The 25,912-nt window shown below is 40.6% G+C and overlaps 1 protein-coding gene across 6 annotated transcripts; it reads right to left on the bottom strand.

Annotated features, from left to right (window-relative positions):
• Positions 1–319: 319 nt before the first annotated feature.
• Positions 320–22,051, bottom strand: tbcela (tubulin folding cofactor E-like a). Of its 6 annotated transcripts, none has more exons than XM_085244903.1 (11): positions 21,981–22,051; positions 20,754–20,854; positions 20,565–20,635; positions 16,762–16,978; positions 15,158–15,297; positions 14,838–15,019; positions 12,489–12,745; positions 7,073–7,199; positions 6,804–6,920; positions 6,582–6,693; positions 321–4,432 (listed from the first exon to the last, which is right to left on the bottom strand). In XM_085244903.1, the coding sequence occupies exons 4-11, from the start codon at positions 16,907–16,909 to the stop codon at positions 4,226–4,228; spliced, it is 1,290 nt and encodes a 429-aa protein (XP_085101029.1). In that variant the 5' UTR covers positions 16,910–16,978; positions 20,565–20,635; positions 20,754–20,854; positions 21,981–22,051; the 3' UTR covers positions 321–4,225. The 6 variants fall into 6 exon arrangements, with proteins under 6 accessions (XP_085101025.1, XP_085101029.1, XP_085101026.1 ...); XM_085244900.1 differs by having other exon boundaries at positions 16,762–16,941; XM_085244901.1 differs by lacking the exon at positions 21,981–22,051 and adding an exon at positions 21,627–21,945 and having other exon boundaries at positions 16,762–16,941.
• Positions 22,052–25,912: the final 3,861 nt, after the last annotated feature.

Here is a 25,912-nt window from a genome sequence, read left to right as displayed (position 1 = left end):
ACATAACCTTTGTTGGCAATAACAGAGGTCAAACGTTTACTATAGGTCTTTACCAGGTTTGCACACACAGTAGCTGGTATTTTGGCCCATTCCTCCATGCAGATCTTCTCGAGAGCAGTGATGTTTTGGGGCTGTCGCCGAGCAACACGGACTTTCAACTCCCGCCACAGATTTTCTATGGGGTTGAGGTCTGGAGACTGGCTAGGCCACTCCAGGACTTTCAAATGCTTCTTACGGAGCCACTCCTTTGTTGCCCGGGCGGTGTGTTTTGGATCATTGTCATGTTGGAAGACCCAGCCTCGTTTCATCTTCAAAGTTCTCACTGATGGAAGGAGGTTTTGGCTCAAAATCTCACGATACATGGCCCCATTCATTCTGTCCTTAACACGGATCAGTCGTCCTGTCCCCTTGGCAGAAAAACAGCCCCATAGCATGATGTTTCCACCCCCATGCTTCACAGTAGGTATGGTGTTCTTGGGATGCAACTCAGTATTCTTCTTCCTCCAAACACGACGAGTTGAGTTTATACCAAAAAGTTCTACTTTGGTTTCATCTGACCACATGACATTCTCCCAATCCTCTGCTGTATCATCCATGTGCTCTCTGGCAAACTTCAGACGGGCCTGGACATGCACTGGCTTCAGCAGCGGAACACGTCTGGCACTGCGGGATTTGATTCCCTGCTGTTGTAGTGTGTTACTGATGGTGACCTTTGTTACTTTGGTCCCAGCTCTCTGCAGGTCATTCACCAGGTCCCTCCGTGTAGTTCTGGGATCTTTGCTCACCGTTCTCATGATCATTTTGACCCCACGGGATGAGATCTTGCGTGGAGCCCCAGATCGAGGGAGATTATCAGTGGTCTTGTATGTCTTCCATTTTCTGATGATTGCTCCCACAGTTGATTTTTTCACACCAAGCTGCTTGCCTATTGTAGATTCACTCTTCCCAGTCTGGTGCAGGTCTACAATACTTTTCCTGGTGTCCTTCGAAAGCTCTTTGGTCTTGGCCATGGCGGAGTTTGGAGTCTGACTGTTTGAGGCTGTGGACAGGTGTCTTTTATACAGATGATGAGTTCAAACAGGTGCCATTCATACAGGTAACGAGTGGGGGACAGAAAAGCGTCTTACAGAAGACGTTACAGGTCTGTGAGAGCCAGAGATTTTCCTTGTTTGAGGTGACCAAATACTTATTTTCCACCCTGATTCTTTACAAATCCTACCATGTGAATTCATGGATTTTTTTTTCACATTCTGTCTCTCACAGTTGAAGTGTACCTCTGGTGCAAATTACTGACCTCTGTCATCATTTTAAGTGGGGGAACTTGCACAATTGGTGGCTGACTAAATACTTTTTTGCCCCACTGTATCTATGTGTGTGTGTGACAGCAATGAAGAAAAAAAAAACATAATAGGTCCCCTTTAATATAATACAAAATTCCTTTAAGTGCAGTATTCCTTCAATCTGAGCAAGCAAAGTGATACTTTCTTCAAAAACACGTAAATTCAATACATAAATCACATGCTTACCATTACGTCACCAACCCTGCAACAATTATATATGACACACTTTCAAATAGTCACACACTGATCAGCACAGTCGAGCTCGATATTCCAGGCCAGACTTGGTGTCTTGGTGTGTGCTGGTTTCTATGGCTGTGGTTCATGCTACACTAACATTTATTCAGCACTAGTGTGATAATAAAATGGGCAGGGGAGGGGGTGCCTTATTCAAGTATACCAGTGGTATTACAAAATGAACTTATAGTTGGAAGGGAAAAGAAGGGTTTACATATTTGTTATAGACAGGGTAAAAAAAAAAAAAGATCAAAGCGCATTGAGATGAGTCTTCTATAAGCAGTGGATGAGCCGGCGCTACAGACATTCATTCCCAAACAGCCACTAACTGTGAATATTTCATTTTGTGGCTGTAAATATAGCAGTAACACTGTCAGGAATCCAGCACTCTGCTAGGTTGCTTGCTATAGGAAAAATCAATGGCACCAAACATCTCACATCTACACTCTTCTAATACAAGATGAATGCTGCATATTAAAATCAATATAACTGTATATATATTCCACATTACTATAATACTACCAGCATCATGAGCTATCTTTGGTGAAATTATATCTGTGCAGAATGGACTATAATGTAGAATACACTATATTTTGGCAGATGAAGCACTAACATTGGAATATATCAGTATTTCACTGTATAGCGTTCACTTCAAAGTAGAACTATTGGCTTAATATCAGTATGAGCCCTTCTGACTGATATACGGGCATTTGCTGATGTTAGTGGCCAATACTTACACATTGTGTACTTCATACTTGTGTTGGCTAACTGTTCAAAAATAGTGTATCAAGGAGGTTGTTTTGTGTTTGTTTGTTTTTTTATTAAGATTTCTTTGTTTTCCAGACAGATGTGGAAATAAATATCTTCCTCCCCTCACCCTTAACCTGGCACGGTAGGTAGCTGCCTCTCTGTGATTTGCTTCTGCCAGATGTCTTTTCCTTCCTACCCACTGCCAAGTGCTTGCTCACAGAGGATTATGAGATCACTGAGGTTTTCCCTCTAATACAGTTGGGTTTTTACTTCATAACATAAAGCTTCTTAAAGCAGGTATTGTTGCTAACTGGTTATATACAAAATAAATTGATTAGACTACATATCAAAAGAAGAAGTCAGCTATCGGCCAAACAGTCATTTTAAACACTGGTATAAATACCCAGTGGGTGCACTTAAATGCCTTCAAGTGAGATCAGCATCTGTTAAACAATGGTTGCTGATTATATATTCTTAAAAATCCAAATAAACTGTAAATAAATTATCCTGATTATGCATTTAAAGTTACATAAAAGTCATTCTTTGGGTGAAAAAAAAGCATGGAGCAGTGACAACATTGAATGCTGTGTCCTAAATGCAAAATTATAATTTCAAACTAATATCATCATGTAGGCCTACACAAAAGGGGGCCTGCTGAAGCAACGTTGCACCGTGGCCTGAATGTAATCAATAATATCTCAAATGCAGATGCTATGATGTCCTGATGACTCTTACCTTATGTCTTTTGTGTACTCTGGTCTGTGTGTGTGTCATTTCTTCCTGCACTGGCAGAACACACATCCAACCAAAAATACAGTGAAGCTTGTAGAAGGCAGCACATATAACATGACACAGCAACAGCTGCTCTGTGTGGGCAGCCGTGAGAGTGCACAGAGCACTATCAATGATAGGAAACGCAGTAGCATCAGTTCTTAATCTCTGACAAAGGAAAACATGGACTGGCAGAGAGTGTGCACTGTTGCTCCTGAAGCCATTTTGTTGCTAGGTGGTGTGCTTTATCTTTTCTCTCTGTTTTGCCTCGTGTTGCTTCATGTGGATGTTTGAGCTTCACTGTAGGGATGTTAAACAGAGCTAATCATCATCCAGTATAGAAGTGCCAAATCTGCTTATTACATTAGTTTCACACAGTGACATTCACGTCACTATGGCCTTTTGACTGAATGTCAAAAGTCTATAGTGAATGCGATTCAACAACCTAACTTAAGAAATTTGCCACATTAAACAAGGCACAAAAAACCCCACCTGACAACAAAATGGAGCTTAATCACCAGTCCTTCAGTTTACAGTGCTTTTGGTGCGAGCCTTCCTCTGCTCTTCCTCGTGTTGTGCCTCAGGTAAAAGTGCAGATGAGAGCAGTTCTTTTCCACTTGGTGGTACTGCCTGACTACCAATCAGTGTAACTTTTGCGACAAGTGGGAAAGCGAGTGATTTTGGAGACTTGCCTACGCAGGTGCTATAGTACATGCCGTGCGCTAAGAGACAGAGCTGCAGTGAAGCTTTGCTGGTCCAGCAGCGGCCCTCCCCTCCGCTGAAACTGCGAGCTGACTGCGAGGTGCTCTTCTCAGCCCGTTCTCAAGTGTGACACGTTTGTGCACTCGCTCCAGTGGTTCCCCCTCAGAGAAAGCTCAATTAAATAAAGACAGGATCCGCTGCATTCCCAGTGCTCACTTATATTTCAGAGGCACTCAGCAGCCATCTGTAGTCTACTAGTCTAGTCTCCTTGATGGTGCTCATATTGCTTTCATAATTTCTGTGTATGCCCTCTCTCAGTGGGCCACTGCTACTGTTCTATTTTCCAATTATTTTGCTGTATCAGTTAACCAATCAGAAAAAAAAAAATTTTTCAATTCACTCTTGTCAGCCAGCAGGTCATCAGCTGTTCACTTGGTTTTGGGCACCACCAGTATTTCGTCACCATCTTGGATGCTGTAGGAGTGGAGAGCTCGCGTGTTGTACTTCATTTCCTCTGGACCGAAGGCACTGCCCTTGTCGATGTAGTAGAGCCTCATGCTGTTGGTAGACAGCTGGACCACTGTCGTGAGCTGCTTTTTCAGCTCAGCCACTGTCTGGTCCAAACGGATGCTCAGCTGGCACAAAGACAAACAATTTCTATGTTTGCGACTTTCAGAGTAACAGCAAGAGCACAGCAGGTTAAAGTTAGGAGCCGTCTGTAGGTTGACAGCTATACTGTTAAAGTGAACCAACACAACCCAGGTCATGAACTCAAGAAACTGCAGTTCACGCTGTTACGAACAGTGTCGGGAAGGTTACTTTTAAAATATATTCCACTACAGATTACAGAATACATGCCCCAAAATGTATTTTGTAACGTATTCTGTTATGTTAATCAACGAGTGTAACGTATTCTGAATACTTCGGATTACTTAATATATTATCATGCTTTTTACAACTACATGAATTGCTGTGTGATTTATTACTTTTACTGAAGGATACTCTTCATACCAATACCAACTAGATTTTTAAATCTTAATATAAAATGAAAAACAGTAGGGTGGACATTAGGTAAGGCTGCGCTTTTTGCAGCAATCTCGTATAGAAAACTATTCCGTGCATATATAAAACGGCTCCGAACCGTAGTAAAGGGACCTCTGGCTTGTAGTTGAATAAAAGTTTTACTTTGTTGTCTGGGTCAACTTTGCTAGCGAGAGACAGAGAGATGTGTTCAAAGGCTGATCCAATGGAACTTATTGTTTCGGAGGAAAACACGAACACAGCGTACAGTCAAGCTTACTTACAACTGGGCTTGCCAGGCAGTCTTTTTGGCTGCAGTGGTTATTATTATATTTATATTCTTCCATCTCCCATTTCTGGTGGGTGACAACTTGTACTTTTTCTCCCTCCCTCAGACTCACAGACACATAACAGGTATGGCAGTCCATTCTCCCTGCAGCATGGACTACACTGCCCATTAGGCTACATTCTTTAGGGCTATGCCTGTAACACTCTGCCTATTGCCTTCTTATTAAATAATTTTTGTGAATAATTTTTAAAAAATATTTCTCCATGTCATTTTGCGGGCCGCAAATAGTAGTGACATGGGCCACGAGACTGACACACAGGCATTAGAGCCTCTTAATGCTGGCTTTGTTTAGGAAAAAAGAGGGAGCATAGCCTAATATATGAAACAGGAAAAGACCGCCGTGTAATCCATTTATTTCAACAAAGTAACTGTATTCTGAATACCACCCTTTTAAACGGTAACTGTAACGGAATACAGTTACTCATATTTTGCATTTTAAATACGTAACAGCAGTACATGTATTCCGTTACTCCCTAACACTGGTTACGAACCAGAACACAGATAGTATTATATTAATCAGCATGAACACAATGCTTTGACAATCTGCGCATAGACTAACTCTTTCATTTTTTTGTTTTAATAAAAGTAACTAAAAATCTACTTTTGACTGCTGCCTTATTCACAAGTGGCTAGCTCCACATATTTGATTTGCCAAATTTTTATGCCAGATGCTCATCCTGACACAACCCAAAGAGATTTGTGACATGAAGCAAAATAAACTAAAACAAATTGCACTAAAATGCTTTGCAGACCTGAAATATATAAGTATAAGTATATAATAAGCTGTGGGGTTGCCACTATCAGCAACTCCCTCTACATTACATGCAGCTGTGGGGTTTATTGGTAATATAAAAATACTGATTCAATCACCTGTAAACTGTGACTGAAATGTCAGTGTTTGGGACAAAAATGCATATTTTTATATAAATTTCACTACGATTGTGTCTAATATATGTGCAATCTTTTGAAAATTTAGGATTTGCAAATAAATGTAAAACTATTTTTTAAAGGTTTTGTCGTTTTGAGTTTTTGTGGGCTTGAACAAACATGTGCACTGATTACATCATTGATAAAGTATACCCAAGCAAAATAAATCATCTCCAGGGTCCTTCACAGCAAAGGTATTTTAAAATGTTAAACTGGTGCTGATTGAACTATTAAAATTGTTTTATAGTACTAGTTTTTAACACCGAGTTTTGCAAACTCTGTGTTAAGAGATTTCATCTACTTCTAAATGTCAAGTGCTCAGGCACTAAGGGCAAAGTACAAAGGCACAAGTCATTTACTAAAGTGATTCACAGTGGTATGAGTAGTAGAGAAGGAAAAGAAAGCAACGGTTACATTTTATAATTTCCAAAAGGTATTTTTCATTCGAGGATTCTCCAGAACAGCAGATTATTAAATGCCACACTGACCTGTTCTATTTTTTCCTCACAGTGAACCTCCACCTGGGCACGGCAGCGAGGTCGGAGGTCAATCTCAGCAAGTGGTTCAAGCTTGCCATACTTGTTTACGAGGGAATGGTATCTGAGGAGGAGAGCAGGGTGTGTCGTCTGTTTTAACAGCACTTACTGTAGCACACATAAACCAACACTCATACCACTGCTCATACAGTGTAAACAAGGGTGTGGGTGTACCTATAAGGCAGCTCCTCTTCAGGGTAGTCTAAGTAGTAACGGATGAAGAACCTCTCTGCGTCCTCTCTCTCACTGTCACTCACAGCACTGCCATTTAGCAGTGATACTGAGGGAAGCCTGAAGAGGAGATATGACATATTGTGCAGGTATCTGTTTATTGACCTTCTGCAGGTCAGAGTACAGCTCAGATCTGTGGATTATTCAAGTTCTCATCAATGTCCTCTACTTGCTGTGAAGGATGTCATTTCTCTCTAATGTCACAGACTTACTGCGCTATCATGAGGCTGCGTCGCTCTGCATTGGTGTAGGCCTGCAGTAAGGGAATGCCCTGCAGGCGCACCTCCTCCAGCCTGGGGAAGAAGTTCAGCTTCTCTATATCTTCCCACTGGTTTAGACCTGACAGTGCACGTGCGCGCACCAGCACACACACAAACACAAACACACATAGATGTCATGTTTCAAGCTTGCACACCAAAAGGGGTGTGAAACTGCATATGTGATGAAAGTTGGACACTGTGCACGATTTTTATTTATTGAGGAAGCTGTGTGATAAATGCCATCAAGTGGAGTCAACTGAGTTGGGATCGGGGATGTAACGTTAAAATTAAGCCAGCTCACCAGACCTCTACAGTCTGGCTCTGTAGTAGCTACTCATGTCCACTTAAGACAGACAACCTGAGCCTACCTTACTTACAAGACATTATATATACAGTATAATATAACAGATGCAATATAATATCACACAAATAATCCTCCATCATATTACACAATATACATATAACATTATATCACTATATTTAAACATGATACTTCATGTTAGTTTTAAAATGGTCCTATTGTGCATTTCCCCATTTATATATCTACTATTACAATGATGGATATGCATATTTAACCTGGTCACAGTTTTAAATGGTGTGATCAGAGCATAAACAAATAGATCCTTTGAGCCAGACGCTCAAGCTCAGACTGCTGTAGCCTAAGCTTTTGTGCCTGACAGTTTTTCCTACCCTTAACTCTGCATGATGTCAATTACAAAGGAGTGTTCTACATTAGCTGATACTAGAACAGCTATATCTGCAGCTGAACCTTCAGAGGTCATGTATTGCAGGAAATCTAGTTGTCAGGTTTTGATAAGGAAGAACTCTGTGCATGTTCATCTATGCTCTCCTTTTTTTCCTCTTCTTTTTACCCGAAGAAGAATACGAGAGGGGTCATTAATAATTTTGGCTGCCTGTCTAAGGACCTGTTGGCTGAAAACCTGTGCAAGAGTTCTGACAGGCAGGCCAATAATTTTTGAGCACGCTCATGCAGTGTCCTGCAGTCTGCTCCTGTTCTGAAGGCTGAGGGAGTGGAACCAGCAGGTAATGGAGACGGTCATGATGCTTTTCAGGAATACATAGTTAAAAAGTCATCATGATGGGTGTGCTGACTCCAAAGGAGCTGTTTCCTAAGGAGGTATAGCCGTTGGTGACACCTCCTGAGGATCTCCTCTGTGTTAGCAGAGAATTTCAGGAGGTTGTCAAAGATGGTTCCCAAGTATTTGTACTCCTCAACTACCTCCACTGGCTTCCCATGGATGGTGGTGGTGACTGAAGCAGCCAGATCCCTCTGCCTACTGGAGAAGGTCACCACTATCTCTTTGGTTTTGCTCACGTTCAGTTAAAGTTTGGAGCTGTCACACCACTCTACAAAATCCTGAAGAGCGGGTCCGTGGTGTTGTGAGGGGCCTGACAGCAGTGACAGGAGAACTGTGTCATCAGCATATTTCACCAGGTGACAGTTGGGCTGTGTGGATCTGCAGTCATCGGTGTAGATGATGAAGAGCAAGGGGGAGAGCACACAGCCCTGGGGGGAGCCAGTGGAGGTGGAACGGAGACCAGAAAAAGAGCTGTCGACCCGAACTCTCTGAGTCCTGTTGGTCAAAAAGTCCAATATCCACAGGATTAGCTGATCATCCAGGTGAAATCGGGAGGAAAGTTTAGTGGCCAGGATATGAGGCTACAGAGTGTTGAACGCTGATGAAAAATCAGCAAACAGAAGTCTGGCGGAGGAGTCAGGGAGCTCCAGATGTTTGTGGATGGAGTCCAAGATGAAGACTTTTGCATCATCGATGCTTCTGCGTGCACGGTAAGCAAACTGAAGTGGGTCCATCAGGGGTTTTATGATCTTCTCCATGGCCTTCATTTTTTTTTACCCTGGTTCTGCCAGAGATCTATTCCTGTTAAAAGGGAATTTTTCCTCTCCACTGTCACCAAGTGCTTGCTCATAGGAAATTGAATTAGTGCAGGGGTTTTCTCTCATTGCTGGGTTTTTAGCTTACAATTAAAATCACCTTTAGGTGACTGTGATTGTGAACCAGTGCTATCTAAATAAAATTTAGAATAAACAAACAATAAAAAAGTACTATATATGCTGCCACTGCTGGTGTGCAGCAGCAGTGGCACTAGTAGGAGGAGGGGGGCTTGTTAAGTTTCTGTAGATAAAACAGGAAAAAAAGTTAATGGAGTCTGATTAGAATAGTGACAGTGCACAAATTAATAATGCTAAACTAGATTTCTCCTAGAGCATGGGAAATATATACGTGTTGATTCTTGGTACTCTCATGTGGTCTAGCTAACAATGCTAATTACCTTAGCACATATATGAGAATTTCCATTTTATTTCCATTATTTTCCATAATGTTATATAGTACCTGTGTGTCATGAACGTAGAAGTAATCCATTAAAAATACACAGGGGACCAGTTTGTGGAAGCCACAAACCCTATGAAACCCTTGGCCATCTCTCAGTGCGCTTCGTGATGTAGTAACCTGAAATGGTTTTCACTTCACCAGTGTGCCTTGTCAGGGTTCATTTGTAGAATTTCTTGCCTTCTTAATGTGGATGGGACTATCAGTTGTGCTGTGCAGAAATTACAAGCTAACAGTACCTCAGATTAGAGCAGGGGTGGGCAACTCCAGGCCTCAAGGGCCAGTGCAGGTTTTAGATGGGTCCTTGATCCAACACAGCTGATATAAATGGCTAAATTACCTCCTCAACATGTCTTGAAGTTTTCCAGAGGCTTGGTAATGAAGTCATCATGTGATTCAGGTGTGTTGACCTAGGGTGATATCTAAAACCTGCAGGACACCGGCCCTCGAGGCTTGGAATTGCCCACCTCTGGATTAGAGCCTAGAAAATGCCACACAGTTCCAGTAGCAGACACATCTCTACATTAACTGTTCAGAGGAGACTGTGCGAATCTGGCTTTTATGGTCAAATAGCTGCTAAGAAAGCACTACTTAGGAAAATCAATGAGCAGAAGAGATTTGTTTGGGCCAAGAAACAAAAGGAGTGAACATTAGACCAGTATAAATCAGTGATTTGGTCTGATGCGTCTAAATTTGAGATCTTTGGTTCCACCTGCCATGCCTTTGTGTGACGCAGATAAGGTGAATGGATGGTCTCTACATGCATGTCCCACCCTGAAGCATGTGATGAGGTAGAGATGTAATGGTGTGGGGATATTTTGCTGGTGACACTGTTGGGGATTTATTCAAAATTGAAGGCACACTGAACCCCCATGGCTACCACGGCATCCAGCAATGACATGCCATCCCATCCGGTTTGCATTTAGTTGGACCATCATTTATTTTTCAACAGGACAACGACCCCAAACACACCTTCAAGCTGTGTAACAGCTATTTGACCAAGACGGAGAGTGATGGTCGCATGTCTGTGAAGGTTCTTAGTCATCCAGGTCATCATAGTCTAAGAAGCTTGGAAAGAAAAGCGTCTGGACCTCTTTAGGTTTCTTGAAGACGTTTCACCTCTCATCCGAGAAGCTTCTTCAGTTCTAATTCAGTTCAATTTTATTTATATAGCGCCAAATCACAACAAGAGTTGCCTCAAGGTGCTTTATATTGTACAGTGGATCCTACAGTAATAGATACAGAGAAAAACCCAACAATCATATGACCCCCCCTATGAGCAAGCACTTTGGCGACAGTGGGAAGGAAAAACTCTCTTTTAAGAGGAAGAAACCTCTGGCAGAACCAGGCTCAGGGAGGGGTGGGGCCATCTGCTGTGACCGGTTGGGGCGAGAGAAGGAAAACAGGATAAAGACATGCTGTGGAAGAGAGACAGCATGTATTTATGGAATGAGTTCAAAGAGCAATTGGTGGAGAGTCCCAGATTTTAAGCCCTATGGGAGTATCCCCAAAAGAATCACAGAACCCCTATTGATCCTGATACTTAATCACACGAGCCAAGGTGCAAAAACAGGTGTGGGTCATAATCAGCCAAGGTTTCCGGTGAACCCATTGTGAAAGCTAGCCCATCCTATCATGTGATTTACTGAGGTCACAAGGTGCCAGATGTGAGTGGGTGTTAAGGCGTCTGGAAAGGGATCTCAAAACTGGACAATTGGTGTCAAAATCCACTTCCTCTGTTCAAAGATGGTCATTCACAGTGGACATAGCTTCTTTCACTCCTCTTTCAAACCATCTCTCTTCTCTGTCCAAGATAGGAACATTGGCATGCTTGAAAGAGTGACCTTTGTCCTTTGGATGCAGATGAATAGCTGAGTCTTGTCCCGTTGAGGTGGCTCTTCCGAGAGACAAGTTGCCTTCAACATAGAGTCCAGACGCTTTTCTTTCCGAGAAGATGCATCCAAACCTTTGACTGATAGCGTAAAACAGATGTAGGCACCTGTCATATTGACAGATGAGGTAGAAGTGAACTGACAGCTCACCTTAAAAACTCCGGAGTTTTTGAGGTGACTCAGGAGTAAGAACATACCATGAAATATTTAATTGCCTTCTATCAGTTTTTAATTTCTGATTTACTGCCAAGTATTGATATTATTTAAATATGTAAAATATTGTGTGTACAAAAATGTTTATATAACATATAAGCTAACTTGCATCTGAATTCATATTGTTGATCCCTCCTTTTTCTCTCCATAAAAAAACAACAACAACAAAACCTCATGAGCCTTTTTATAATAATAATAATAATAATAATGGATTGGATTTATATAGCGCTTTTCAAGGCACCCAAAGCGCTTTACAATACCACTATTCATTCACTCTCGCATTCACACACTGGTGGAGGCAAGCTACAGTTGTACTATGACACAAAGGAAGTTTTGGTTTTGCTGATGAAAAACCTGCTGCTTAAAATCCTGACAATCCTTGCTGCCTTGTCATTTCTTCTTTCAAGCCACTTCTAAAACACCCTAAATAATGGAAGCTGGACTTTTTGAATGCTACATTTTAAGAATTAAGGGATAAATATGACCCATAATGGCTTGTTCCTTGCCTCAGGCGTAGGAGATATAACTAATGGATGGACTGCAGTCAATATAAGCATGTCTTTGTTTTTGGGTTTTTTTTCCTCTGAAAAGAACTCTAAAAATAGACTCAGGACTGATAATCTCCAAATAGAAACAATTCCTGAGATAAAAGCTGACACATGGATAAATCTGTTTTAATAAACTACAAAGCCTGTAGGATTCAGTGCTATCTTTACTCATGCTAATTTTATCAGTTGTTACCCAACTGACTGCTGCACACTAAGCTATGAACAGGAACATTTCAGCATTCCCTTCTGAAATGACCCTATCATAGCTAACCACTCACCAAGTATAAATAGTCTCATGTCTAAAACTAACACACAGAACAAGCTGGGAATGAAATGCACTTACCTGAGTTGTGCAGGTTGATGCTGCGTAGTTTGGGGAAGAGCCTTTGCAGGATATCCTTGCTGTCCTGGATGGAGGACAAGTTGTTGTTTGCCATAACCAGAGTGTCCAGACAGGGGAACATGGAGCCAAACTTGCGGACCTCGGCCCAGTCCTTGAGGCAGTTGTCGGTGATGTGAAGAAGGCGCAGGGTGGAGCAGGCCACGCTGGAGGAACTCACACTGCTGTACTCATTATGGCACAGAAACAACTCCTCCAGCCTGCACAACAACAAGGAGAGAGCATTCAGTCACAACCTTTTCAATAAAGACCTACATAAAGCCCTGCTCTACTCCAGAATTTCACAGATTACTACATGGCATATAGTTGTCTATACTGTGCTAAACTACACTACAGTGGAATTGATTATACTGTACTATAGTATGTTGTGTTCTATCGTATGTTGTACTATAGTGTGCAATATATATTCACGGGCCACTTCATTAGGTACACCTGTTCAACTCCTTGTTAGGACAATATTCTAATCAGCCAATCATATTGCAGCAACTCAGTGCAGTTAGGCATGTAGACATGGTCGGTACGGTGACGATTCACTTTGATTGTGTCATGGTTCTCAATAAATACCACATGAGCTAGTCTGAGTATTTCAGAAACTGGTGATCTAATGGGATTTTCCTGCACAACTATCTCAAAGAATGGTCTGAGAGAAAACATCCAAAGAGCTGCAGTTCTCTGTGAAATAATAGTCACTTATTACAACCAAGGTATACAGAAGAGCATCTCTTGAAGCAGAAGGCTGCAATTTGCACAGGTTCACCAAAATTAGACAACACAAAATTGGGAAAACATTGCCTGCTCTGAAGAGCCTTGATTTCTGCTGCAGCATTTGGATATTGATGGCTTCTGATGGCTGACTCCAGGAGGATAACATTCAATGTCACAAAGCTCACATCATCTCAAACTGGTTTCTAGAATATGAAAGTAAGTTTACTGTACTCATACCGCCTCTACAGTTACCAAATCTTAATCTAAGAAAGCACCTTTGGAATGTGGTGGAATGGGAGATTCCCTGTGCAGCCAATGAATCTCAGTCCGTGCTGAATTCAAACCATGAAGGTGAGAGCAAACATGGCTGTAATCCAGAACTATCAGGGTGTACCTAATAAAGTGTCTTTTGATTGTATACTGTCTATGATGTACCATGTTGTCTACTAGTCATGGTCCTGGGTTGTTTGAGCTAGTGTTTGAGTTTTTGAATTCTGGTTCCTTTCATCTTAATTATGTGCTTCATTTATTTTTCATCAGCATATTTAGTTTTGTTCCTAGACCCTGGTTGCTTCAGAGTTTAGTTCTCTCTCGGTGTTCCTCTTGGCTCAAGTCTCCCATATTTCAAGTTCATGTCTGTGTTTTCCCCATGTAGCTATCTCACTTCCTACTTTGTTTTAATAGTTAGTTGCTCCTTGTACCTTACTTTTAGTTTCTCTTCCTTTGTCTTCCCTTCTGTCTCATCATGTCCTTTCAGCCTCGTTGTCCACAGCTGTCTCCAAACCCCCAATTCTCCTTCTGTTTATATAGATTTTACTGTCCTCTCATTAACCCTCTCCAGAGTGTCTGGTCAGCTCACCCCAGTGTTTTCCCAGGCTTTATATTTCAGTTGTTACAGTTTTCAGTTCCCTTTTTGAAAAACCGGCCAACAGTGTGAATGAACAGCTCGCCCTGTGTTGAATTCTGTCCATCTGAGATTCTGCACATCGTTCCTCATCTAGACAAATTAATTCAATACTGCACTTCAAATGTTGTTTATCATATGCACAAAACTATGTATTCATTGTACCTGGAAATTTTCTATTCTTCCATTATCACCTTTTACATTCCTACACAAAGAAAATAAAACTCAAAAAAGCTTATCTTATATTGAATCTTAGTTATGCATTGGTTATCTAGTACACTATTTGGAGGCAAAGATGAGAAAAAAATTTAATTAGTTTTTTCTTTTATGTCTTTTAGTTCTTTTATTGAGGTGCTCACACTTGCTGATGATCAATTAATATATATATATTTGATTAACAGCACATAGCATACTTACCCTCTTAATTCCTATGGAAGCAGTAAGGCGGTACTTTCTTCTATCTTGAAATAAACTAAAACATGGAAGCACGGCTCATGGAGTAAGTAAGAAAATATGTTTGTTATCATTTGGTTAAGCTGCCATCGTCAAATGCATTCAGTGATTTATCAGTGTTAGTTATGGATAAGGAAGGTGTTGTGCTAGTCATAGTGAGATGAAGTGAAATAAAGCAATGCTGTGTGTGCTTGGAGTTACACCCAGCTTAGGGTAGCTGTTCTTCTTACTCTGGTATTTCTCGAGTGAGCAGCAGCACAGTGTCCCAGGACACCTGAGTGTTGTTGAGGACAAGGCGCCGCACGCTGGAGAAGGCTTCAGCCCACCGTGGCTCAAGGGTCATTCCTGCCAGCGGGTTTGAGCTCAGGTTGAGGAACTCCAGGTTGGGGATGTTAGAAACAATTTTACTAATCTGAAAAAGGACAGTAGCATCTTTCTTAAATACACTTGGTGCTGTCGTCAACAGTATCACCACAGGTTAAAGCCTTAAAAGAGAAAAGTGATTTCCTAAAACAAAAAAATGTTACTGTCAGAAACCCAGGGACTGCACCTCATGCCAATCCTGCAGCTTGTTGTGAGACAGGTCCAGCTCCATGACATGAGCACAGAAGGCAGCAATCTCAGCCTGGTCTCCTGACTTGCTGATCCCACAGCTATTCAAAACCAGCACACTGGGCAGGTTCAGACGGTCTAAGAGGAAGGATTGAATTATTAAGAATTAATCAAACAGAAAAGTGTATGCTGATGCTCCAAACAAAAGAACGTGAAATTTTAAACATTTCCCAAAATAACCGCTAAGTATTGTGTTGTATCCTTGGATCATGTCCTTTCAGTTGTGGGTCGAGTTCAATCACACACAGTTTACCTTCGAGAGGGAAAAAAAACCCCATTCTTAGATAAAGATTTTCAAAACCAACAAACTTTATAAGCAGCTTTTATCAGCTCTGGTGACTATATACGTGCAGTTTTTATGTCCTGTAACCACTGACATTTTTCGTATTTTACAGAGTTTCAAAATAAAGGTCCAAACAAAGTGCCTTGTGGTTGCTGAATGTGAAGGCTTGCTTCAAGAAGGACTTTGGCTAGATTTATTCATGTTACATTATTATTTTAAAACTAGATGTCTAGTTAGGTGCTTGAATATTTTGTACAGTGAAAAATGCCTCGCTGTGGTAGTGAGTGCCACAATCCCAAAGTTTATTATACTCACTGACATTTCTTTGTTTATTAGTGAATCATTACCCTTATTTCACTTCATATGCTGAATTATTATTGTTTCTATGAAAATCATCAAATATCAGTCATTCTCCGGGAAAAAGTGAAAATCTTCCAGAGAATCCTTCTGTAAACAGAAAAATCCTTTGGATTTCTTGCTTTAGCTGGTGTGTAAACGGAGAAGTTCTAAGAATAACCCAGTTACCACAGAAATTCAATTTCAGGATCCCAGGAAAGTCCACAGTTAAGAAATATTCAAAAGGCCTGAGTCAGACATTTGGATTTCCCGAGATCCCACACTTCAGATCAAAAGCCAATCTACAGGGCTAGAAAATGCAGCTAACCCAAAGTGCATAAAATTATAGTTAATGTTTAACCGATGCTAGCTCCAAGAGCAATTCAATCCCAACACATTGTCAGATTCAAATGCACAACAAAAACACAAGTAAAACTTTTGCATGAGTATTAATAAGTGAAATTCTAGTATTTCACTGTTACTTTCCCTAATCGCCTGGACGCTAATCTGATACTTAGCACTAATTAGCAGATCTCTGCCTGTGTGTAGTGCATGTACAGTTTATAGTCGCAACTTGCTAATCAAACTTGCTAATATAAGCAGATAACCTCACTACCTCTTCTCATCCAAAAATGGTAACTTCCAGCTTAAATGTGGAGTCACTTTGCCTGCATCTATCTTTTATATATAGTTTGTAGCTCAGACATCGCCAAAATTCTTCTGAAGGAGTTATCAGAGTTTCTAGCTAAATTAACATGAAAACATAAAGGAAACGAGATGACAGCATTTTTAATACTAGGTCTATGAGTTCACTGTCGTGGTGATGACACTGAATAAAGTGCTCGTTATCACTTGGAAGTGCTAAAATGTGACAAAGGGACCCGTTAGCCTTTTCAGTTGCCCAATAGTTCTCCTTGGCTCACCTTTCATAGGGGAACCTTGAGGACCTCCAGTGGACACTACTACCACCCCCATACCAGGCCCTCTGCGGTATGGGAAGTTCTCTGGGCTATACTTTTCACTGATCACCTCCACAAAGGTACGGCCATCGTTATCCTCTGGTGGCTCCATAGCTCCTTCCTGGTGCGCAGCCTCCCCTTCAGCTGCCCCACAAACAAAGCAAACACTCCCAGCGATTAGCTGCAAGCATATGCATATTTTAACCAGCCATTGCTACAACACACACTTATTTTTATTCACTGATTCATATACAAGTATTTCTGAATAACCACTACATCATTTGACCTATAAAACATGAAACATGTGTAACAGGGTCATAAATCACATTGTTATAATTACACAAAATGTGTTCTAAACCCCCAAACTGCTCCTTTTATACCTGACTTTTAGGACCTCCAAGCCTGTAGTTGTATTCATTAGAGCCCCTCCTCATTCTTTTCTTCTTCTTCTTTGGTGCAATACTATAAATACAGTGTACCCCTTTTGCCTCTCCCCTTTTTCTACAATTCCCCTGTGGGAGAGGTGGGTGTCATTTCTTTCCAACACCTTAAAACACACATAATTCATATTTAGCCACCCTGATGTTTATGATTGCGATGTTAGTTCAATTATTGTCATTATTAAGCCTGTTTTTGTAAGATGTTATAAGAGTGTAGTATGTGTGTATCATAAATGTGTTTTAGGCGCCATAAATGCTAGCAAGAATATATACTCCTTGCTAGCTTGGGAGTTGTGGTGGGTTGAGCTAACCCTCTTCCCCACTGTTTGTATTTGGTCTAGGAGCTGGAGTGGGCAAATTATTTACTTGGGAGGTCTTTCTTTCTTTTACCTTTTTTATCAGGTATGTCGGATTTCATGTTGTTGTTTTATGTCAAATATGTTACGTGTAAATGCATATTTTATGTTTAATGTAAAAATAAATGCCAGCCCTTTTTCTACAATTCCCCTGTGGGAGAGGAGCTGGAGTGGGCAAATTATTTACTTGGAGGTCTTTCTTTCTTTTACCTTTTTTATCAGACACAACGCAGAATCACACCGGTTACACATGCACAAAGTAACATAGTGAAGTGTTCTTGTTTTGGTGCTGAATTTACAGGCACACAAAAATGAGGCAAAATTCTGATATTCCAGGAGCTGAAATCAGAAAATCTTTTACTTTGGTGTCATAAAAAAATTTATTACTCATCAAAAAATAAATAAATAAATCTATTAACTAGATAATTATTGCAGCTCTGGTCCAGACTGGCTTATACAATAAATTCCATGGATTTTTAGAAGGTGACTGGAAGCTGGACTTAAAGCTTAGTAATAGTGTGAAGAAGCTTTAATAACCTGAACAAGCTATCATAACTAACAGAAATCAAAAGATGCAGCTGCCTAGATTCATAATAATGTAATGTAACAATGTACACTGCAGCCACAGCGTTATCTCTACTGAAATGAAAACCTAAAACAGATCTTGGGTAATGTTACCATAAAAATCCACATAAACTGAAGAAAAAGTACAAATTAAATTGGTGGTAATATGGTAATTCACTCATACACACTCAGACATCTGAAAACCCTTTTTTAAATATTACATTTATACAAACTACCTATGCAGCAAAGCAATCACTGTGAGAAATGCACAATTCAATTCAATCAAAACACAGCGCCAAATCACAACAACAGTCGCCTCAAGGTCCTTTCTATTGTAAGGAAGACCCTTCACTAATACATACAGAGAAAAACCCAACAATCATATGACCCCCTATGAGCAAGCACTTTGGCGACAGTGGGAAGGAAAAATTCCCTTTTAACAGGAAGAAACCTCTGGCAGAACCAGGCTCAGGGAGGGGCGGCCATCTGCTGCGACTAGCTGGGGAGAGAGAAGGATGGCAGGATAAAAGACATGATGGGGAAGAGAGCCAGAGATTAATTCAATAGCTGACAACACCAGACTGAAGGTATTCAGTTATATTCAAGGAGCTTATATTTGAACTTAGTGCGCTGCACTTAGGTGGCAAGAAAACCAGCAAAGCCATCCGAGTTGCAAAAGACACAGCCAGAATAAACCAAACACACAGAGCCAGAACATGGAGGAGCAGTTAGAAACAGGAGGGAGATTAAATTAGCAGATGAAGACACCAGAATTCATAAATAAGGTGTGCTGGATTATAAGGGGCACTGTCGATTTTTCAGAAAATCAAAGGATTTTAAGAGCGACGTATTTTCCGAAAAACACGGTAATAAGAAATTCCACATCACTGAAGTTGCACAATTTTTACAAACCAATTCTGATTCATGTCTTTCATTCAATGATCCGCTTTCGCCCTTCTCATTCTCTGTCGCTGCCATGCTTTTTCTGCCATGTGTGTATGAAAACAACGGCACCGCGGATGAATGTTTTACCCATATTCTATCATGATATTTCATTTTCTTATCATTCCCTAACATCATACCGGTATTACCGTGAACGGTATGATATGGCCCAATCCTAAAATACACAATAAAAGACTGAGACATACACAAAGAACAAAAATACAAAAGAAAAGAAAAATCTAATTAACAACAGGGAACAAAACCAGTAACTGCAGAAAAGCAGTAAATGCCTACAGTCACATGATGTAAATGAAAGAACAATTGCCATTTTTAAATTTTTGCTAACCAGATTACCTCTGCAATTGCCTTGCAACTGAAGGTGGTTGCCCAGAGTTTTCAGGTTTTAAATGCTTGTGTAAAAAAGACCCAAACACCAGCTTTTCCTTGTTTCGCTGAGTTACCTGTAATATTTTTGCTTGTGTCACTGAGCAATTAATACAACAGTTAAAGATTAGACAAGAACTTTGACAGTTTGTTGGCTAATTTTCTCTCAACTAATTGTTTTAACTAACAGATATCAGATGTGATCAAATCATTAACCAAGCAATTACCATATCATATCTATAGCCACAGATTTATTAGTAGAGTGCAATGGATTCAAGCTCCAGACACAATAGAAGCTCAGCTGTCTTCTTGCTCTTGACTGACAAACACCAGTCCAATAACATCCTATCGAGAAATTCCACAAGCAGTTCTGCCACTCAGTGAAACTTCCTCACATCACATTTCAGCTATTTATCTTCAATTTTACTAGAACCACAACATAATCACGTTGAACATGACAGGCTCACAACTGTTCACATCTCCTTAATGACACAAATGTATCCAGGCGGACAAACATCTACATTTCTTGAGTTACAAAATGACAATTAGATGACAGGACACAAGCAGGTTTCCTCCTCTCTTTATCAGCAGAGCACAGAGACATTGACCAGTTTAAATGTCCTTGGATTTGCCCAAAAAAGAGGAACAAGAAGGCAGACTATTTCTGCTGAACTTTTTTAAATTAGAAAAAAGACTGTTTCTGCTGAACGTTTAAAATTAGAAAAAGAAAAAGTAAAGAAGTGCTTTCTTGATCTCACTCAGCACTCAAGGCTTGGAGGGCAGAGCCTCACTGTGGAATCTGCACAAGGGAAGCATAAATTATGTAGTGGATTAGACAAAATAAAAAAATAAAAGGCTACTGTTACAATATCTTATTTGTCAAAAAAGGGCTGTAGTAAATTGCAGTAAAGGATGAAATCAATTTGTTACTGTCCAGATAATAAATCAAGACATTTGTTACAATGGTGTGGTTTGTTTTTACTGACCCTATAAATACCACAGCAGATGTGTGTTTGAACCAGTGACCTGATTAGAGGAATTCAGAACCATACCTGAATTGTTAAAACAGACAGCGTCTTACCTGAAGCGATGTCTGCCTTAATCTGACCACGATTGCTGCTCGCCGTCTTCTTTTGCTTTTGTACCGATGGCCTGTCAAAGAAACCAAGAAAAGCCTTATTCATTTTCAGTCCACTGTATTATTCCATTTCCATACTGAAACTATGACAGCCTTTGGGACAGGCACTGTGACTTAATCAGCAGGTCTTACTCCAGAGTGGCTGGTGGGGCTGACGGATGACTGCAAAAAAATGCGGGTTCCTCTTTGGTCAGGGGGTGGGATTTGTTTCAGACTATCCAGAACAGGAAGGACTGGTAGGTCATTCACCACATAGAGAGCAAACAAGGCCAAAGGTCAATTTCTGCCTCGTCAGGCAGTATCAATAAAAGAGAAAGAGACGGGAGAACAGAAGCACTCCCAACCAGTACCACTGGATGTGAGTAGTGGTAGAAGCTGAGGTCTCTCTTAGTATTTACTTATGTAATAAAGTAGTTTTAATGTACTTGTACTTTGTAAAAAATATTTCTATATTAACCTGCTTTCTACATTAACCTGCTTTCTACTTGTACTTTACTGTATTCTGGGTGCAAATATTGTTCTTTGGAGGCCACACCATTTATTTTGTACCATCATCATTTTATTCCTGAACTCAATAAATAATCGGGGTAAAAGTCATAAATCTAAATATTTGCGATCTAAATAAATATTAATATTTAGATTTACAGTGTATTTTTGTAATACGGGTTTCAGCACATTTCTAAGCAAAGTCTTTTTTTAGTTCTTGGTTCCATCTCTGTCCATCCATTAAAAATAAGCCATTGTGTGTGATTGAACGTGAAGCTATTGAACATTCGGCGTAAACACTTTTGACAAAGCATTAATATTCACAGCGATCCAGACTTATTACAATCAATTTTCAATTCTCACAACATACATAACAACACTAAAAGTTGCTTCTTTAATATGGTATCATCTTATCTTCTTCAGATGGATTTAAGCCGATGTAATGAATGCGGATTATTGATTGGGCAAATGTGTTACATTAATCTTATTACACTACAAATAGGCCGAAAAGGCACTTACACTTCAAAATTGAGAGATATTCGAATAGAATTTGGCCTGTCCACCAATGCGTAAAGCTAGCCCAGTACAGAACACAACAACATCCCTTTCCGTTCTAGCACAAACTTAAAGAAATCAGCGAAACAGCTGCTGAACAATGAGCGCGAACTGTGTGCCGCTGACAGCCTGGGAGCAGACAGTGTCCAGTCCGGGCTCAACATCGCAGTGACCCCCCCAGCAGCAGCTCGGTGGAGCCGGACATGGACCACAGAAGGCAGCGACACAAACACACACTGAACAATCGCCTGCACAGTGACAGCCTGCTCACACACCGAGCCAGGACCGCATAACTCACAATCTCCTGATTCTGCCTACCTTTAACGTCTACTTTGAAATCCCCCTTGTTGATGAAAACAAACCAGCTGTCAGTTTGCTCTCCCCTAACTACCGGAAGTGACGTAGCTCGATAGCTGAAAATACGTTTTTTCCCCCTGTTTAATTCAATAATTTTGGGGGGTGATAAAATATTTGCTTGACATCATTTGTATTTTTGAACGTTTTTTTCCGGGATGGGATTAAATGAGAAAAAAATACATGAAAAATAAAACCGGAGGTACCCAGTGTAGTGATCTATGATGTCACTGAGTTTTTACCAATGACTGTATTGGTTTTTACTGCTGCTGCTGCTGCTGCTGATTGTTGGTGTCTTGTTTCCCGTGCAGATGATCTTGTGCAGATGCTGTCTTTTCCTATGATGTTACTATGATGGCAGACATGTTGTCACAGCAGGTGTAACTTAAATGGTGGCTACATTTAGCTCAGCTGAGCAGAGTTTCATGAAATAAGAAACCCATGTCAAACAGCAAAGTTCACTGATACTGTCTGAATGGGACAAGCAATAAATGTGATTATGAATGTGACTTTAGACCACCACTGAATGCTTTCTTGTATCCCTGCCACACACACAGTGTTGTGATCTCACTCAACTGCATTTTGTGCACACACAGATACATGGATCAGTTTAGGGGAGGCAAAAAGAAAAAGCAAGGCTAGGTCTGCTTTTTTAAACCACTACTTTTAGAGTTTATGGAGGCTGTTGCTTGTTAACTAATGTTAAGAAAATGTTACTGAATTTCCTGATTGAAACTGTTATACTGAACGCGACTGACAGAAATTCAAGGTTCAAGGTTCAAGGTTCTTTATTTGTAACATGCATAGTTATACAAGTATAACACACAGTGAAATGTAGCCTGACACGCTCCTCGACATGTGCAAAAATGGGGGGGGGGGGGGGGGGGGTAGAGGAAGAACATCATATATATATATATATATATATATATATATATATATATATACACATATAGTATATACACTGGGTGAATGTGCAGTAGTAGCAGCAAGCAGGTGAATTCTGTACATTGATATGAATAGATATCTGACTATTTTACAGGATAGACAATATAAACATATTTAAAATTAAAGGAATTGAAATGTACATTGTGCCTTGGTTTAGTGTCTGGAAGAGTCCTGTCTCAGTCAATTATAGATGATGTGAGAGGGCGGGTGTGTGTGTTTAGGGCACGGATGGCTTGGGGATAGAAGCTCCTCTTGAGTCTCTCTGTCCTTGCCCGGAAGATGCGGAACCTTCTACCAGATTGCAGAAGTTGGAACAGTTTGTTGCCAGGATGGGACGGGTCCTTCAGTATCTGCGCTGCTCTAGTCCGGCATCTCCTGGTGTAGGTGTCCTGAAGCGGGGGGAGAGCAATCCTGCAGCAGCGTTCTGCTGTACGGATCACTCTCTGGAGAGCTTTTTGGTCCTTCACACAGCTGTTCCCAAACCACGATGTCATGTTCTGTGTGAGGATGCTCTCCACAGCGCCTGTATAGAAATTCCTGAGGATCTTTGGAGAGACCCTGAACTTCCTCAGTTGTCGTAGGTGATACAGGCACTTGCCTAGCTTTTTTGGTCTGGACCTGAATGTGGGCAGCCCATGTCAGGTCTGAGGAGATGTGGACACCAAGATACTTGAAGGACTGCACCCTCTCCACTGGAGCTCCATTGATGATAATGGGCTTGTAGTCTCTGTGCTGACCCCTTCTGAAGTCCACCACCAGCTCCTTGGTCTTGCTGACGTTCAGCTGGAGGTGGTTGTCCTGGCACCACGATGCCAGATTCTTCACTTCATCCATGTAGGCCGCCTCATCGTTGTTGGAGATGGCACCCAACACCACTGTGTCGTCAGCAAACTTCACAATGGTGTTGGACATGACATGTTTCAAAAGTAAACAAAGAAATCTTGCTGGGACATGTGAGCTATTATTAATTGAAATATATTTTATTTTCTTTTATTTATCAGTAGCTATCTCCCCAGTCAAAAGAAATAAAAGCACCTGGATATCAGAACAATTTCGACTCTCACATCTGGAACCAGGCAAACACAAAAAAAAGCACAGAAGAGTGAGGCGTGTCTACATGTCTACATGTCAAAATCTGAGAGCCTCAGTCATTGAGTATATGAGTACCTGATGCCTAATTTTTCTATTTTGCTTTTCATAAGTACAGATATTTGCATCATGAAATGGTGCAGGAAAGGTACAAACTGGGGCATAAAAATGATCATAATGCAGGGAAACTAATGATCACTTTTTCCACCTCCTTCTCTGTACAATTAAACACGTTTATGATTGCAAACAGATATGTAGTTCGATGCAGCCTCTGTATTATCACAGGGCAGTTACATCTTCTAGCCTTCGTTTATGAAGGCAGAAGCTCTTTGCAAATTAAGAATCTCTGAAATCCTTAAAATTAGAACTCACTGAATTTCCAAAGGTTTTGAAGTACTTTGTTTGGTGTTAATTTCTGATAACATTTTATGATTTCCTAAAAACCTCATCTGACTGGTTGTTGGCCCTCATCTAAAAAAACCCCCATTACATTAAAAAACAAATAATTTTCTAAAAAGCGTAGTGCAGTTTCTTTTTTTCTTTTTTTAAAAGACTGAGCAAGTTTAGCTGCGTAGCATTTAGTCATATTTAAGGTTCTACAAGAGAGAAAAGTATTCTAGTTCACACTGCATTTAGTTTCTCTACAAAATGATGGAAGACTGTCTCCTTCAGTTCTGAAATAAGTCCAAAATATCTTTGGTCCATAGATAAAAAGAATTAACAAAACTATACTAAATCATATTCACAGTGTTACTAACATAAAAGTAAAGCAGGGTGATAGAAGTCAAAGGAGCTTGCAAAGAAAAGCGTCTGGACTTCTTTAAGTTGCTTGAAGATGTTTCACCTCTCATCCGAGAAGCTTCTTCAGTTCTAAGGTCAAATGGTGGAGAGTCCCAGATATAAACCTAGTGGGAGTATCCCCCACAGAGGGACAATTGCCTGAGCCAAGGTGTGAAACTGGGTGTGGGTCACAATCAGCCAGAGTTTCGGGTGAGTTCATTGTGAAACCTGGCCCCACCTTATCATGCGAATTCCTGAGGTCAGATGGCCCAGGATGTGAGTGGGCGTTAAGGCGTCTGGGAAGGGATCTCAAAACTGGATTATAGATGGCAGAGAGTTGGTGTCATAAACCACCGCCTCTGTTCAAAGATGGTCGCTCACAGTGGACATAGATGGCTTCTTTCACTCCTCTTTCAAACCATCTGTCCTCTCTGTCCAAAATGTGCCAATGTTCACATTTTGGACAGGGGATATTGAATTCTATAAGATAAAGCCATAAATATGCGAGTCTGAGTCGTCTATCAAAAGTTAGAGCTATTTATATGAAGATGTACAAAAACGCTTTATTTCGTCAAAACAGTGCGTTTCTGGCGAAATCAAATCATTTGAATGGGGAACTCGCCCGAAACAAAGTATAAGTTTTCATTATGTGAATAACTTGAAAATCTTAGCTCAAACAGCTGCAAAACCTTTTTTCCCAGCACGGGGATATTGAATTCTATAAGATAAAACCATGAATACGTATATCTGAATCTTCTATCAAAAGTTACAGCTGTCTTTATGAAGACCATGAAAAAGGCTTTATTTCACCACGTTAGTGCGTTTCTCGCTATTACATGCATGTAAATGGGCACTACTAAATATGTGAGTCTGAGTCGTCTATCAAAAGTTACAGCTATTTATATGAAGTTGTACAAAAAGGCTTTATTTCGTCAAGACAGTGTGTTTCTCACTGTTACATGCATTTGAATGGGGAACTCGCCCGAAACAAAGTATAGGTTTTCATTATGTGAATAACTTGAAAATCTTAGCTCAAACAGCTGCAAAACCTGTTTTCCCAGCACGGGGATATTGAATTCTAT

The sequence above is a fragment of the Mchenga conophoros genome, linkage group LG14 (genome assembly GCF_057382185.1).
Source record: "Mchenga conophoros isolate Kocher_MC1m ecotype Shallow Benthic linkage group LG14, M_conophoros_male_GT1.1, whole genome shotgun sequence".
Classification (NCBI taxonomy): Eukaryota; Metazoa; Chordata; class Actinopteri; order Cichliformes; family Cichlidae; genus Mchenga; species Mchenga conophoros.
The sequence above is the reverse complement of the archived record's forward strand: the minus strand, read 5'-3'. Positions and strand labels throughout refer to the sequence as shown.

Excerpts from the sequence above, each read along its gene's own strand:
- tbcela (XM_085244899.1), bottom strand. The coding sequence starts at position 20,667 with ATGAATAAGGCTTTTCTTGGTTTCTTTGACAGGCCATCGGTACAAAAG. Across the intron at positions 12,746-14,837 it reads CTCACTCGAGAAATACCAGA|GCTGGAGGAGTTGTTTCTGT; the intron begins GTAAGAAGAACA and ends GTTGTTGTGCAG. Across the intron at positions 4,433-6,581 it reads GTGAGGAAAAAATAGAACAG|CTGAGCATCCGTTTGGACCA; the intron begins GTCAGTGTGGCA and ends TCTTTGTGCCAG.